The following is a 16,992-nucleotide window of genomic DNA, read 5'->3' as shown; positions in this document are numbered from 1 at the left end:
CAGTCCCTGTGTACATACATTACTGATCCTGAGTTACCTCCTGTATTATACTCCAGAGCTGCACTCCCTATTCTGCTGGTGCAGTCCCTGTGTACATACATTACTGATCCTGAGTTACATCCTGTATTATACTCCAGAGCTGCACTCACTATTCTGCTGGTGCAGTCACTGTGTACATACATTACATTACTTATCCTGTACTGATCCTGAGTTACATCCTGTATTATACTCCAGAGCTGCACTCACTATTCTGCTGGTGCAGTCACTGTGTACATACATCACATTACTTATCCTGAGTCACATCCTGTATTATACTCCAGAGCTGCACTCACTATTCTGCTGGTACAGTCAGTGTCCATACATTACACGGTGTATCACCCTCCGGAGCTGCACTCTGCACAGCGCTGCCGTCTCCCCGCCCCCGGCTCTCCCCAGTGACAGGCGCGGCTCCGGTGCTGGCTCCTCCTGGAGGAGGGGATCCCGGGTGTGTAGTGCGCGGTCCGGCGCTGGCCCCCGATGGCGGTGGCGCCCCCCAGTAAGAGCGTCCGGTGGCTGCGGGAGGCGCTGGAGTCGGGCGGCCGCGGGCTGCTGTTGCTGGACTGCCGGCCCCAGGAGCGCTACCAGGCGGCGCACATCGAGGCGGCCATCAGCGTCACCGTCCCCGGCCTGATGCTCCGCCGCCTCCGCACAGGCAGCATGTCCGTCCGATCCGTGATCGCAAGCGACCCCGAGGCCTTCTCCAGCCGCAGACAGGCGGACACCGTGCTGCTGTACGACGAGGCCACGCTGGACGGCGCGGACACCCAGAGCTCCGTGCTCGGCCTCCTGCTCCAGAAGCTGCGGGAAGACGGCTGCCGAGCCCACTACCTGCGAGGTGCAGTCCAGGGGGCGGGGCAGGCTGGGATGTGTAGTCTGGGGGGCGGGGCAGGCTGGGATGTGTAGTCTGGGGGGCGGAGCAGGCTGGGATGTGTAGTCTGGGGGGAGGAGCAGGCTGGGAGGTGTAGTCTGGGGGGCGGGTCAGGCTGAAAAGTGTAGTCGGGAGTGGGGCAGATTGGGAGGTGTAGTCAGGGGAGCTGGGAAGTGCAGAAAGTGAGGTGATGTTGGGGGCGAGACAGGTTAGGAGGTGTAGCCCGGGGAGCGGGACAGGCTGGGAGGTGCAGTCCGGGGGGTGGGACAGGCTAGGAGGTGTAGCCCAGGGAGCGGGACAGGCTGGGAGGTGCAGTCCGGGGGGTGGGACAGGCTGGGAGGTGTACTGCGGGACAGGCTAGGAGGTGTAGCCCGGGGAGCGGGACAGGCTGGGAGGTGTACTGCGGGACAGGCTAGGAGGTGCAGTCCGGGGGGTGGGACAGGCTAGGAGGTGTACTGCGGGACAGGCTAGGAGGTGCAGTCCGGGGGGTGGGACAGGCTGGGAGGTGTAGTCCGGGGGGCAGGACAGGCTAGGAGGTGTACTGCGGGACAGGCTAGGAGGTGCAGTCCGGGGGGTGGGACAGGCTGGGAGGTGTACTGCGGGACAGGCTAGGAGGTGCAGTCCGGGGGGCAGGACAGGCTAGGAGGTGTACTGCGGGACAGGCTAGGAGGTGCAGTCCGGGGGGTGGGACAGGCTGGGAGGTGTACTGCGGGACAGGCTAGGAGGTGTAGCCCGGGGAGCGGGACAGGCTGGGAGGTGTAGTCCGGGGGGCAGGACAGGCTAGGAGGTGTACTGCGGGACAGGCTGGGAGGTGCAGGCCAAGGGGCGGGACAGGCTGGGAGGTGCAGGCCAAGGGGCGGGACAGACTAAGAGGTGTAGTCTGAGGGGCGGGACAGATTGGGAGGTGTAGTCTGGGTGGCAGGACAGGCTGGGAGGTGTAGTCCAGGGGGTGGGACAGGCTAAGAGGTGTAGTCTGAGGGGCGGGACAGATTGGGAGGTGTAGTCTGGGTGGCAGGACAGGCTAGGAGGTGTAGTCCAGGGGGTGGGACAGGCTAAGAGGTGTAGTCTGAGGGGCGGGACAGATTGGGAGGTGTAGTCGGGGGCGGCACAGGCTGGGATGGGAGATGTAGCTTGGGGGGTGGGGCAGGCTGGAAAGTATAGTCAGGGGAATGGGGCAGGTTGGGAGGTGTAGGTGAAGGGTGGAAAGGGTAGTCCAGGTGGGGAGAGGAAGGCTGGGAGGTGCAGTCCAGAGGCCGGAGGAGGCTGGGAGGTGTAGTCCGATGGGTGGGGCAGACTGTGAGGTGTAGTCCGGGTAGGCTTGGACTTGAGGTGAGATATGACTATTATGACTTCTGATCCTCCGGTTGTCGCACGTTGTGTGCAGATGACGGTTCCGTTTTCTCTACCCTCTGGTGGTCTCTTTCCCGTCCCGCGCTCTTTGGCGACGTCTCACAGTAAGATCACAGCGGGCTGCGGGTGCAGATATGAGAGGTGGAATTATCTGAATGTTGTAAATTTTACCTTTTTTACAAAGTCATTCTTGTCACTGTTTGTCGCTGATCCTGCGGTGCCGGGGACTCGCGTGTACATATCAGAACAGCTAAGAAAAGTTCTGCGCCTTCCTATAGACTTTGGGAATGAGATTTAAAAAAAATATATATTTTCAAGACCTCTGGTTGCTGTCAGGGAATAGGGACATTTTAAAACTGCACCCGGAGGCCTAAGACTCATCATGACCTGATATTTTTGACAGCTGAGGGTTTGTTACATTGGTATTCAGTCAGCACAATAATCTGCAGAGTGATGGATATTACCTGCACTGATACATTGCAGCAAACTCTCAGCTGTTACAAGTCAGTATGGGTTTTGTTCTATGGCAGCAAACAGGAACTTGGGAATCATGTGAGGAATTGAAACACAAAAGGTATTAGGAAGGTGCAGAACTTTTCTTCAAGAATTAAACTTAGTTTCTGAAATGTAAATGGCACGAGACGATCTCAGAGACGGAGACTGAGGAGCTGTGTGTGCGCGCGTAGCTGAGCTGTGTGTGCGCGCGCGCGTAGCTGAGCGTGTGTGTGCGCGCAGCGCGCGCGTGTAGCTGAGCTGTGTGTGTGTGCGCGCGCGTAGCTGAGCTGTGTGTGTGTGCGCGCGCGTAGCTGAGCTGTGTGTGTGTGTGCGCGCGCGCGCGGGCGTAGCTGAGCTGTGTGTGTGTGTGCGCGCGCGTAGCTGAGCTGTGTGTGCGCGCGTAGCTGAGCTGTGTGTGTGCGCGCGCGCGCGCAGCTGAGCTGTGTGTGTGTGCGCGCGCGCGTAGCTGAGCTGTGTGTGTGCGCTCGTAGCTGAGCTGTGTGTGTGTGTGTGCGCGTAGCTGAGCTGTGTGTGCAGCTGAGCTGTGTGCGCGCGTAGCTGAGCTGTGTGTGTGAGCGCGCAGCTGAGCTGTGTGCGCGCGTAGCTGAGCTGAGCTGTGTGCGCGCGTAGGTGAGCTGTGTGTGCGCGTAGGTGAGCTGTGTGTGCGCGTAGGTGAGCTGTGTGTGCGCGTAGGTGAGCTGTGTGTGCGCGTAGGTGAGCTGTGTGTGCGCGTAGGTGAGCTGTGTGTGCGCGTAGGTGAGCTGTGTGTGCGCGTAGGTGAGCTGTGTGTGCGCGTAGGTGAGCTGTGTGTGTGTGCGCGTAGCTGAGCTGTGTGTGTGCGCGCGCGCGTAGCTGAGCTGTGTGTGCGCGCGCGCGCGCGTAGCTGAGCTCTGTGTGCGCGCGCGCGTAGCTGAGCTGTGTGTGTGCGCGCGTAGCTGAGCTGTGTGTGCGCGCGCGTACCTGAGCTGTGTGTGCGCGCGCGTACCTGAGCTGTGTGTGCGCGCGCGTACCTGAGCTGTGTGTGCGCGCGCGTACCTGAGCTGTGTGTGTGCGCGCGTAGCTGAGCTGTGTGTGCGCGCGCGCAGCTGAGCTGTGTGTGTGCGCGCGCAGCTGAGCTGTGTGTGTGCGCAGCTGAGCTGTGTGTGCGCGCGTAGCTGAGCTGTGTGTGTGCGCGCGTAGCTGTGTGTGTGCGCGCGTAGCTGTGTGAGTGCGCGCGTAGCTGAGCTGTGTGCGCGCTCGCGTAGCTGAGCTGTGTGCGCGCTCGCGTAGCTGAGCTGTGTGCGCGCTCGCGTAGCTGAGCTGTGTGCGCGCTCGCGTAGCTGAGCTGTGTGCGCGCTCGCGTAGCTGAGCTGTGTGCGCGCTCGCGTAGCTGAGCTGTGTGCGCGCTCGCGTAGCTGAGCTGTGTGCGCGCTCGCGTAGCTGAGCTGTGTGCGCGCTCGCGTAGCTGAGCTGTGTGCGCGCGTGTATAGCGGAGCTGTGTGTGTGTGTGTGCGCGCAGCTGAGCTGTGTGTGTGCGCGCAGCTGAGCTGTGTGTGCAAGCGCAGCTGAGCTGTGTGTGTGCAAGTGTAGCTGAGCTGTGTGCGGGCGCGTAGCTGAGCTGTGTGTGTGTGTGTGTGTGTGCGTGCGTGTGCGCATAGCTGAGCTGTGTGACTATAGCGGAGCTGCGTGCAGGTAGCTGAGCTGTGTGTGTGTGACACTAGCAGAATACTGAATTTGTCGGTTTACTCCATGTACATGGCTTTGTGGGATTCCGGGCCGCACATTGTGGGATGACAGACCAGGCTCTGCTGCACCTGTAAAGTCTGTGACAATGTGCTGTGCACACTCCGCCGCTCCTCCTGCACCATTATAATCCACCCTCAAGTGCTCAGCTCATCCACCATCTTTCCCTGAGAATTTTTGGTGGAGCTGAGTTTACACTGTACCTTGTTGCCAGGCTTTCCTTGGAGCAGATGACGCTCTAGTTGTGCCCCGGCTTTCCTTGGAGCTGATGACGCTCTAGTTATGCCCCGGCTTTCCTTGGAGCTGATGACGCTCTAGTTATGCCCCGGCTTTCCTTGGAGCTGATGACGCTCTAGTTGTCGCCCGGCTTTCCTTGGAGCAGGTGACGCTCTAGTTGTGCCCCGGCTTTCCTTGGAGCAGATGACGCTCTAGTTGTGCCCCGGCTTTCCTTGGAGCAGGTGACGCTCTAGTTGGACCCCGGCTTTCCTTGGAGCAGATGACGCTCTAGTTGTGCCCCGGCTTTCCTTGGAGCAGATGACGCTCTAGTTCTGCCCCGCCTTTCCTTGGAGCAGATGACGCTCTAGTTGTGCCCCGGCTTTCCTTGGAGCAGATGACGCTCTAGTTGTCCCCCGGCTTTCCTTGGAGCAGATGACGCTCTAGTTGTGCCCCGGCTTTCCTTGGAGCAGATGACGCTCTGGTTGTTGCCAGGCTTTCCTTGGAGTTGATGACGCTCTAGTAGTCGCCCGGCTTTCCTTGGAGCTGATGACGCTCTAGTAGTCGCCCGGCTTTCCTTGGAGCTGATGACGCTCTAGTTGTCGCCCGGCTTTCCTTGGAGCAGATGACGCTCTAGTTGTCCCCCGGCTTTCCTTGGAGCTGATGACGCTCTAGTTATGCCCCGGCTTTCCTTGGAGCTGATGACGCTCTAGTTGTCGCCCGGCTTTCCTTGGAGCTGATGACGCTCTAGTTATGCCCCGGCTTTCCTTGGAGCTGATGACGCTCTAGTTGTCGCCCGGCTTTCCTTGGAGCAGGTGACGCTCTAGTTGTGCCCCGGCTTTCCTTGGAGCAGGTGACGCTCTAGTTGGACCCCGGCTTTCCTTGGAGCAGATGACGCTCTAGTTGTGCCCCGGCTTTCCTTGGAGCAGATGACGCTCTAGTTCTGCCCCGCCTTTCCTTGGAGCAGATGACGCTCTAGTTCTGCCCCGCCTTTCCTTGGAGCAGATGACGCTCTAGTTGTGCCCCGGCTTTCCTTGGAGCAGATGACGCTCTAGTTGTCCCCCGGCTTTCCTTGGAGCAGGTGACGCTCTAGTTGTGCCCCGGCTTTCCTTGGAGCAGGTGACGCTCTAGTTGGACCCCGGCTTTCCTTGGAGCAGATGACGCTCTAGTTGTGCCCCGGCTTTCCTTGGAGCAGATGACGCTCTAGTTCTGCCCCGCCTTTCCTTGGAGCAGATGACGCTCTAGTTGTGCCCCGGCTTTCCTTGGAGCAGATGACGCTCTAGTTGTCCCCCGGCTTTCCTTGGAGCAGATGACGCTCTAGTTGTGCCCCGGCTTTCCTTGGAGCAGATGACGCTCTGGTTGTTGCCAGGCTTTCCTTGGAGTTGATGACGCTCTAGTTGTCGCCCGGCTTTCCTTGGAGCAGGTGACGCTCTAGTTGTGCCCCGGCTTTCCTTGGAGCAGGTGACGCTCTAGTTGGACCCCGGCTTTCCTTGGAGCAGATGACGCTCTAGTTGTGCCCCGGCTTTCCTTGGAGCAGATGACGCTCTAGTTCTGCCCCGCCTTTCCTTGGAGCAGATGACGCTCTAGTTGTGCCCCGGCATTCCTTGGAGCAGATGACGCTCTAGTTGTCCCCCGGCTTTCCTTGGAGCAGATGACGCTCTAGTTGTGCCCCGGCTTTCCTTGGAGCAGATGACGCTCTGGTTGTTGCCAGGCTTTCCTTGGAGTTGATGACGCTCTAGTAGTCGCCCGGCTTTCCTTGGAGCTGATGACGCTCTAGTAGTCGCCCGGCTTTCCTTGGAGCTGATGACGCTCTAGTTGTCGCCCGGCTTTCCTTGGAGCAGATGACGCTCTAGTTGTGCCCCGGCTTTCCTTGGAGTAGATGACGCTCTAGTTGTGCCCCGGCTTTCCTTGGAGCAGATGACACTCTAGTTGTGCCCCGGCTTTCCTTGGAGCAGATGACGCTCTAGTTGTGCCCCGGCTTTCCTTGGAGCAGATGACGCTCTAGTTGTCCCCCGGCTTTCCTTGGAGCAGATGACGCTCTAGTTGTCCCCCGGCTTTCCTTGGAGCAGATGACGCTCTAGTTGTCCCCCGGCTTTCCTTGGAGCAGATGACGCTCTAGTTGTCGCCCGGCTTTCCTTGGAGCAGATGACGCTCTAGTTGTGCCCCGGCTTTCCTTGCAGCTGATGACGCTCTAGTATTCGCCCGGCTTTCCTTGGAGCAGATGACGCTCTAGTTGTCGCCCGGCTTTCCTTGGAGCAGATGACGCTCTAGTTGTGCCCCGGCTTTCCTTGGAGCAGGTGACGCTGTAGTTGTCGCCCGGCTTTCCTTGGAGCTATTGACGCTCTAGTTGTGCCCCGGCTTTCCTTGGAGCTGATGACGCTCTAGTTGTCGCCCCGGCTTTCCTTGGAGCTGATGACGCTCTAGTTGTGACTTGGCTTTCCTTGGAGCAGATGACGCTCTAGTTGTCGCCCCGGCTTTCCTTGGAGCTGATGACGCTCTAGTTGTGACTTGGCTTTCCTTGGAGCAGATAACGCTCTGGTTGTTGCCTGGCTTTCCGTGGAGCTGATGATGCTCTAGTTGTGCCCCGGCTTTCCTTGGAGCAGATGACGCTCTAGTTGTGCCCCGGCTTTCCTTGGAGCAGATGACGCTCTAGTTGTCGCTAGGCTTTCCTTGGAGCAGATGACGCTCTAGTTGTGCCCCAGCTTTCCTTGGAGCAGATGACGCTCTAGTTGTGCCCCGGCTTTCCTTGGAGCAGATGACGCTCTAGTTGTCCCCCGGCTTTCCTTGGAGCAGATGACGCTCTAGTTGTGCCCCGGCTTTCCTTGGAGCAGATGATGCTCTGGTTGTTGCCAGGCTTTCCTTGGAGTTGATGACGCTCTAGTAGTCGCCCGGCTTTCCTTGGAGCTGATGACGCTCTAGTAGTCGCCCGGCTTTCCTTGGAGCTGATGACGCTCTAGTTGTTGCCCGGCTTTCCTTGGAGCAGATGATGCTCTAGTTGTGCCCCGGCTTTCCTTGGCGCAGATGACGCTCTAGTTGTGCCCCGGCTTTCCTTGGAGCAGATGACGCTCTAGTTGTGCCCCGGCTTTCCTTGGAGCAGATGACGCTCTAGTTGTGTCCCGGCTTTCCTTGGAGCAGATGACGCTCTAGTTGTGTCCCGGCTTTCCTTGGAGCAGATGACGCTCTAGTTGTGTCCCGGCTTTCCTTGGAGCAGATGACGCTCTAGTTGTGACTTGGCTTTCCTTGGAGCAGATGACCCTCTGGTTGTTGCCCGGCTTTCCTTGGAGCTGATGATGCTCTGGTTGTCGCCCAGCTTTCCTTGGAGCAGATGACGCTCTAGTTGTGACTTGGCTTTCCTTGGAGCAGATGACCCTCTGGTTGTTGCCCGGCTTTCCTTGGAGCTGATGACGCTCTAGTTGTCGTCCGGCTTTCCTTGGAGCAGATGACGCTCTGGTTGTTGCCCGGCTTTCCTTGGAGCAGATGACGCTCTAGTTGTTCCCCAGCTTTCCTTGGAGCAGATGACGCTCTGGTTGTTGCCAGGCTTTCCTTGGAGCTGATGACGCTCTAGTTGTGCCCCGGCTTTCCTTGGAACAGATGACGCTCTAGTTGTGCCCCGGCTTTCCTTGGAGCAGATGACGCTCTGGTTGTTGCCCGGCTTTCCTTGGAGCGGATGACGCTCTGGTTGTTGCCCGGCTTTCCGTGGAGCTGATGACGCTCTAGTTGTCCCCCGGCTTTCCTTGGAGCAGATGACGCTCTAGTTGTCGCTAGGCTTTCCTTGGAGCAGATGACGCTCTAGTTGTGCCCCGGCTTTCCGTGGAGCTGATGACGCTCTAGTTGTGCCCCGGCTTTCCTTGGAGCTGATGAGGCTCTAGTTGTCGCCCGGCTTTCCTTGGAGCAGATGACGCTCTAGTTGTGACTTGGCTTTCCTTGGAGCTGATGACGCTCTAGTTGTCGCCCGGCTTTCCTTGGAGCTGATGACGCTCTGGTTGTTGCCCGGCTTTCCTAGGAGCAGATGACGCTCTAGTTGTGCCCCGGCTTTCCTTGGAGCAGATGACGCTCTAGTTGTGCCCCGGCTTTCCTTGGAGCTGATGACGCTCTGGTTGTCCCCCGGCTTTCCTTGGAGCAGATGACGCTCTGGTTGTTGCCCGGCTTTCCTTGGAGCGGATAACGCTCTGGTTGTTGCCTGGCTGTCCGTGGAGCTGATGATGCTCTAGTTGTGCCCCGGCTTTCCTTGGAGCTGATGATGCTCTAGTTGTGCCCTGGCTTTCCTTGGAGCAGATGACGCTCTAGTTGTGCCCCGGCTTTCCTTGGAGCAGATGACGCTCTAGTTGTCGCTAGGCTTTCCTTGGAGCAGATGACGCTCTAGTTGTGCCCCGGCTTTCCTTGGAGCAGATGACGCTCTAGTTGTGCCCCGGCTTTCCTTGGAGCAGATGACGCTCTAGTTGTCCCCCGGCTTTCCTTGGAGCAGATGACGCTCTAGTTGTCCCCCGGCTTTCCTTGGAGCAGATGACGCTCTAGTTGTCGCCCGGCTTTCCTTGGAGCAGATGACGCTCTAGTTGTGCCCCGGCTTTCCTTGCAGCTGATGACGCTCTAGTAGTCGCCCGGCTTTCCTTGGAGCAGATGACGCTCTAGTTGTCGCCCGGCTTTGCTTGGAGCAGATGACGCTCTAGTTGTGCCCCGGCTTTCCTTGGAGCAGGTGACGCTCTAGTTGTGCCCCGGCTTTCCTTGGAGCAGGTGACGCTCTAGTTGGACCCCGGCTTTCCTTGGAGCAGATGACGCTCTAGTTGTGACTTGGCTTTCCTTGGAGCAGATGACGCTCTAGTTGTGACTTGGCTTTCCTTGGAGCAGATGACCCTCTGGTTGTTGCCAGGCTTTCCTTGGAGCTGATGACGCTCTAGTTGTGCCCCGGCTTTCCTTGGAGCAGATGATGCTCTAGTTGTGCCCCGGCTTTCCTTGGAGCAGATGACGCTCTAGTTGTGACTTGGCTTTCCTTGGAGCAGATGACGCTCTAGTTGTGACTTGGCTTTCCTTGGAGCAGATGACCCTCTGGTTGTTGCCCGGCTTTCCTTGGAGCTGATGACGCTCTAGTTGTCGCCCGGCTTTCCTTGGAGCAGATGACGCTCTGGTTGTTGCCCGGCTTTCCTTGGAGCAGATGACGCTCTAGTTGTTCCCCGGCTTTCCTTGGAGCAGATGACGCTCTGGTTGTTGCCAGGCTTTCCTTGGAGCTGATGACGCTCTAGTTGTGCCCCGGCTTTCCTTGGAGCAGATGACGCTCTAGTTGTGCCCCGGCTTTCCTTGGAGCAGATGACGCTCTGGTTGTTGCCCGGCTTTCCGTGGAGCAGATGACGCTCTGGTTGTTGCCCGGCTTTCCGTGGAGCTGATGACGCTCTGGTTGTTGCCCGGCTTTCCTTGGAGCGGATGACGCTCTGGTTGTTGCCCGGCTTTCCGTGGAGCTGATGACGCTCTAGTTGTCCCCCGGCTTTCCTTGGAGCAGATGACGCTCTAGTTGTCCCCCGGCTTTCCTTGGAGCAGATGACGCTCTAGTTGTGCCCCGGCTTTCCTTGGAGCTGATGACGCTCTAGTTGTGCCCCGGCTTTCCTTGGAGCAGATGATGCTCTAGTTGTGCCCCGGCTTTCCTTGGTGCAGATGACGCTCTAGTTGTGACTTGGCTTTCCTTGGAGCTGATGACGCTCTAGTTGTCGCCCGGCTTTCCTTGGAGCTGATGAGGCTCTAGTTGTGCCCCGGCTTTCCTTGGAGCAGATGACGCTCTAGTTGTGCCCCGGCTTTCCTTGGAGCTGATGACGCTCTGGTTGTCCCCCGGCTTTCCTTGGAGCAGATGACGCTCTGGTTGTTGCCCGGCTTTCCTTGGAGCTGATGACGCTCTGGTTGTTGCCCGGCTTTCCTAGGAGCAGATGACGCTCTAGTTGTGCCTCGGCTTTCCTTGGAGCTGATGACGCTCTGGTTGTCCCCCGGCTTTCCTTGGAGCTGATGACGCTCTAGTTGTGCCCCGGCTTTCCTTGGAGCAGATGACGCTCTAGTTGTGCCCCGGCTTTCCTTGGAGCTGATGACGCTCTGGTTGTCCCCCGGCTTTCCTTGGAGCAGATGACGCTCTAGTTGTCGCCCGGCTTTCCTTGGAGCTGATGACGCGCTAGTTGTCGCCCGGCTTTCCATGGAGCAGATGACGCGCTAGTTGTCGCCCGGCTTTCCTTGGAGCTGATGACGCGCTAGTTGTCGCCCCGGCTTTCCTTGGAGCTGATGACGCTCTAGTTGTCGCCCGGCTTTCCTTGGAGCAGATGACGCTCTAGTTGTCGCCCGGCTTTCCTTGGAGCAGATGACGCTCTAGTTGTCGCCTGACTTTCCTTGGAGCAGAGGACGCTCTAGTTGTCGCCCTGCTTTCCTTGGAGCAGAGGATGCTCTAGTTGTCGCCCCGGCTTTCCTATAATCCCTGGGGTTTTCTGCGTCTCTTCCCTGCAGTGGATATGACGTTTCCTTGTTGACAAGCTTCAGCACGCCGGGGGTTACTCATCTCCTGCGACGCACGCTGCGTGGGCGTCATAACGCGCGTGTGTAATGAGGACGGGTGGAGGCGACTTGTCACATCACGTCCTGCAGGGAGAGACGGCTCCTGGTGTACATCTAAAGTACCCCCCGTCCGAATATTGTGCTAAAAAAAAAATAAAATAAAATGACCTCTAGAAATTCTGGGTGTTGTGCGCCTGGGACCCCGATCTCCGGTGATGTCATGTTGTCAGTTTTGTTACATTGTTTCATGCCAGATTTAAAAACATTCTGTTGATACAAATTATCAGTTGTCGCACGTTCACCACCGAGGTCGGGGTCCGGTTTCCATCCCTTCTGACCTTTCTTTTTGCGCTCTTGCAGGTGGATACAGTACGTTCCAGAGGGAGCACCCGGAGCTGTGCGAGCTCGGCCTGGAGATCCCCTCCCCCACCGATCCATCACCGGACTCTCTGCTCGGATTGGGCAGTTTGAGGATAAGTTCCGAAGGTTCTGACGGAGAATCTGACCGAGAGCCGAACAGCGCCACGGAATCGGAAGGGAGCCCGGCTCTCAGCAACCAGCCCACCTTCCCCGTCCAGATCCTCCCCTACTTATACCTCGGCTGCGCAAAGGATGCGGCGAACCTGGAAATCCTGGGGAAATATCACATCAAGTACATCCTGAACGTGACGCCCAACCTGCCCAACGCCTTCGAGAAGAACGGAGAATTCAAGTACAAGCAGATCCCCATCTCCGACCACTGGAGCCAGAACCTGTCGCAGTTCTTCCCGGAGGCCATATCCTTCATCGGTACGTCCCGGCCTCACTGATGGCGCCGCATTCCCCCACTGTGATAATGCATAGATCACTGTTGGCTCTAATGAGCCCCAGGTACTATTTGCTTGCTGTCAATGAATGGAAACCTTCTCCAATCTATTCACAACTGAAGTTCTGTCACTGTTGTATCCACTATAGACAATCCAGACTCCTACAGTTTCCTGCACTGATACATTGTAACAAATGATCAGCACAGCAGAGATATTTGTACTAATGTGTTTTTCACAGACGAGACCTGGTCACATTGTACCCAATCGCCAGTGGTGAGATGTACCGTATTTTTCGGATTATAAGACGCACTTTTCCTCCCAAAAATTTGGGAGGAAAATGAGGGGTGCGCCTTAAAATCCGAATATAGCTTACCGGGAGGTGGAGAATTGGCGCGAGGGGGCCTCTCTGTGCGGGTGGCGGTGGCTGTGCTGACAGTGGAAGCTGCGGTGGCTGTGCTGAAAGTGGAAGCTGCGGTGGCTGTGCTGACAGTGGAAGCTGCGGTGGCTGTGCTGACAGTGGAAGCTGCGGTGGCTGTGCTGACAGTGGAAGCTGTGGTGGCTGTGCTGACAGTGGAAGCTGCGGTGGCTGTGCTGACAGTGGAAGCTGCGGTGGCTGTGCTGACAGTGGAAGCTGCGGTGGCTGTGCTGACAGTGGAAGCTGCGGTGGCTGTGCTGACAGTGGAAGCTGTGGTGGCTGTGCTGACAGTGGAAGCTGTGGTGGCTGTGCTGACAGTGGAAGCTGTGGTGGCTGTGCTGACAGTGGAAGCTGTGGTGGCTGTGCTGACAGTGGAAGCTGCGGTGGCTGTGCTGACAGTGGAAGCTGCGGTGGCTGTGCTGACAGTGGAAGCTGCGGTGGCTGTGCTGACAGTGGAAGCTGCGGTGGCTGTGCTGACAGTGGAAGCTGCGGTGGCTGTGCTGACAGTGGAAGCTGCGGTGGCTGTGCTGACAGTGGAAGCTGCGGTGGCTGTGCTGACAGTGGAAGCTGCGGTGGCTGTGCTGACAGTGGAAGCTGCGGTGGCTGTGCTGACAGTGGAAGCTGCGGTGGCTGTGCTGACAGTGGAAGCTGCGGTGGCTGTGCTGACAGTGGAAGCTGTGGTGGCTGTGCTGACAGTGGAAGCTGTGGTGGCTGTGCTGACAGTGGAAGCTGCGGTGGCTGTGCTGACAGTGGAAGCTGCGGTGGCTGTGCTGACAGTGGAAGCTGCGGTGGCTGTGCGGCGGGTGTCCCAGATGCTCTGGCTTCAAATGATGGCGCCCGGAGTCAGCACGTGCGCAGATGGAGTCTTGGCCGGGAGCTCTATCAGCACATGTGCCGCTTCGGGCGCCATTTCTTTGAAGCCCAGACTGCCGACAGAGCATCTGGGACACCCGCCGCACCGACCTGCTCCACACAGCCACCGCATCTTCCGCTGCCAGCACAGACCCCACCGCTGCCAGCACAGACCCCACCGCTGCCAGCACAGACCCCACCGCTGCCAGCACAGACCCCACCGCTGCCATCACAGACCCCACCGCTGCCATCACAGACCCCACCGCTGCCAGCACAGACCCCACCGCTGCCAGCACAGACCCCACCGCTGCCATCACAGACCCCACTAACACCGCCCCTGCCTCCTGTGACTCCTCTCCATCACCACTGCCGCACCCCCCTCCAGTATGACACCACCAGAGAATAAGACTTACCCCATTTGTTTGGTTTTTTTTATCTCTAAATCTGAGGTGCCTCTTATAAAACGAAAAATATGGTATTAGGTTTGGTAACGTTTTAGGCCTCTGAATGGAGACGATGATTCTTCCCATTCACAGCAAGCACAGATCTTTAAAATGGAGAGGAATTGACTTCTCACAGCTGAGAGTTTGTTACACTTGTATCCAGCTGCGAACGGGGGGGGGGGGGGGGGGGGGGGGGGGGGGGGGGGGGGGGGGGGGGGGGGGGGGGGATTTTGGCTTGATGTGTTTTAGCTCACAGTTCTAGATTGGATGCAATTCTCATAAAATATCCCGACCGGCGAAATCCATCTATTAAGGTTTCCATTCACTGCCTGCAAGCAGAGATCTTAACTGATGAATCTCCAAACTGATAGATTAATGAGCTACAATAAGGGGGGGGGGATTGTGCTTCTGATCTGTTTTAAATGGTATTGTAACAAAATCTCAGCTGTGAGCAGTCTCAATCCACTAATGTTTCCATTCACTGCCTGCAAGCAGAGATCTTCACTAGATGAATGGGTTTGTTACACTTGTACATCTCCAAACTGATATATTGTAATGAGGTATAATAAAGGGGGATTGTGCTTCTGATCTGTTTACATAGAATTGTAACAAAATCTCAGCTGTGAGAAGTTTCCATCTATTAATGTTTTCATTCACTCCCTGCAAGCAGAGATCTGGCACCTTATTTACTCCAACCACATCCAGAGCTGCAATCGACATACTGATGGCTTTCACTTGCCAGAGAGCAATGAATTGTGAAGGCTCAGATAGTAGTTTTGCAAAATTCTGATAAAATCAATGACTGCCCAGCAGAATTAGGATCTCAGCTCTGGAAGTGTTAGCTACGCAGCTCCAGATTTGATTATGAATGCAGCTCTTGGTGTAACTAGAGTATTACAAATTGAAAAGCTGCTGATGAAACCTGTTATATGCGGTGGTTTTGTTACAGTGTATCAGCGCAGAGCTCACACAGCGCTATCTTACGTGTGTACTTTAACCCTCAGCTGTGAGAAGTTTCCATCCATTAATGTTTCCATTCACTGCCTACAAGCAGAGATCTTGCATCTTATATAGTGCAACCACATCTAGAGCTGCACTCGACATACTGATGGTTTTCACTTGTATTGTGAAAGCTCAGATATAGTTCACTGGTCAAGGAGTGCCCAGCAGAAGTAGGATTACAGCTCTGGAAGCATTAGCTATGTAGCGCCAGATGTGACTGAACTATGAATGCAGCTCTGCGTGTAACTAGAGTATTACAAATTGAAAAGCTGATGTTGATGAAACCTGTCCTGTCTTAGTTGTGTTTACACAGCTGGTGGCTTTGTTACAATGTGTCAGTGCAGATCAGAGACGTGAGGAGCTCACTGAGCGTTATCTTACATGTGTACTGTAATTCTCAGCTGAGATTAGTTTCAATCCATTAATGTTTCCATTCACTGCCTGCAAGCAGAGATCTGGCACCTTATATAGTCCAAACACATTCAGAGCTGCAATCGACATACTGATGGTTTCACTTACCGGAGAGCAATGGTGAAAGCTCAGATAGTTTTGAAAAATTCTGATAAAATCAATGACTGCCCAGCAGAATTAGGATTACAGCTCTGGAAGCGTTAGCTATGCAGGTCCAGATGTGACTGGAGTAACTCAACTATGAATGCAGCTCTGGGTGAAACTAGTGTTGCAAATTGAAAAGCTGATCTTTCATTCAAACTTCTGTCATTACAGATGAGGCTCGGACCAACAAGTGCGGGATCCTCGTCCATTGTCTCGCAGGTATCAGCCGCTCGGTCACGGTCACCGTGGCGTACCTCATGCAGAAGCTCAACCTTTCGCTGAACGACGCCTACGATTTCGTGAAGAGGAAAAAATCGAACATCTCGCCGAACTTTAACTTCATGGGACAATTGCTGGACTTCGAACGGACCCTGGGGCTGAAGAGCCCCTGCGACATCCGCTCGCCCACCACCCAGCTGTACTTCACCACCCCCACCAATAACAACCTCTTCCAGCTGGACAGCCTGGAGTTCACATGATAACTCCTCCTGGCAGGGGAGCCATCGGGGACGAGTCTTGTATGTTCACCCTGTGTCATCTGCAAGTTCCTGCATTTTACCTCCGGAGCAGAAATCTCTTCCAGTTTCATCTTGCACTTAACGTTGAGACTCGAACGTCTGTTTCCTATTTTCTCTTTGTATCCTGGGCCGTATTCTGCTGAAATTTCTTTTATCCGGTATCAGATCCCGGATTATCGGAAATTCTAGATAGGGCGGCGGCATTAGGTGGCGGGTAATTAATATGCGACTAATCAGCTAATAATCGGTGGGTGGAGTCGATAATTAGATTTTTTTTTTTCTACGCGATGATTCTGCTTCTTTTTTTTTTTTTGTATAAAAATTGTATTTTTTTTATTTTTTTGTATACGCCAAATGTTTCTATTGACCAAATGCTGTTTGCACAGTTCGCGGGAAGACGACGGATGAGAAGCCGCTGGCGCCGCTGCTCTCGGTCCTCTGTGATTGGGCGTCACTTTCTGCAGCCACCGCGAGGTGTTGTCTTGTGCCATATGCTGAGTATTGAGCGTCGTCTACGGAGCGAGCGAGCGAGAAGTGTTTATACCGGGCTTATTCTATGCAAATCACGCGGGAGCCATCAGTGTTCCTCGCTCCGCCATTTACAGAGCGTTCCCCTTTAATTTGGGACAAGTATTAAAAACCCCACCGGGGTTCTTGCACCTTCTCCTTTATTTTCTTGGCCAAAGTACCTGCTCCCCTCTGAACCTCATAGATTTAATCCCCCACACCTGGATGAATCACATCCTAAATGATGGGCAGTATTATATATTCCAGAGCTGTATTCATAATTCTGCACCTTCAGAGCTGAAATCTCTCAGCATTCCTTCCCATCTTGTTCACTGGTGTTATTCTTACACCAGGCTCCAAATTTTCCTTCTTTATAGATTAGCTAAAATGTTGGAGGCTTATCTATCTGCAAGCTTGAGGACTGTTTCTGAAAAAAGCAGTAGAGTGGCGAGTGCAGCTCTGAAGTGCACCTCTCTCACACCATGAACTTATAAATGTGTTATTTATCATACTGCGGCTGCATTGGTGAGCCTCATACAGTAATAGACACATTAAGTCCTTGCATCATATACTTCAGAGCTTCACTCGCTATTCTGCAGCTTCAGAGCTGAAATCTCTCAGCATTTCCCTTCTTGTTCCGTGGTGTCATTCTTGCACCTGGCTCCTAATTTTCCTTCTTTGTAGGTTA

At 55.6% G+C, this 16,992-nt stretch overlaps 1 protein-coding gene across 1 annotated transcript; it reads left to right on the top strand.

The window, feature by feature from the left end:
- The first annotated feature begins 455 nt into the window (after positions 1 to 455).
- LOC142249763 (dual specificity protein phosphatase 7-like) lies at positions 456 to 16,941 on the top strand. The gene is made up of 3 exons (XM_075321620.1): positions 456 to 874; positions 11,567 to 11,995; positions 15,451 to 16,941. The coding sequence occupies exons 1-3, from the start codon at positions 517 to 519 to the stop codon at positions 15,756 to 15,758; spliced, it is 1,095 nt and encodes a 364-aa protein (XP_075177735.1). The 5' UTR covers positions 456 to 516; the 3' UTR covers positions 15,759 to 16,941.
- Positions 16,942 to 16,992: the final 51 nt, after the last annotated feature.

The sequence above is a fragment of the Anomaloglossus baeobatrachus genome, chromosome 8, assembly GCF_048569485.1.
Source record: "Anomaloglossus baeobatrachus isolate aAnoBae1 chromosome 8, aAnoBae1.hap1, whole genome shotgun sequence".
In the NCBI taxonomy this organism is placed as follows: domain Eukaryota; kingdom Metazoa; phylum Chordata; class Amphibia; order Anura; family Aromobatidae; genus Anomaloglossus; species Anomaloglossus baeobatrachus.
This window is presented reverse-complemented; position numbering and strand designations above follow the sequence as displayed.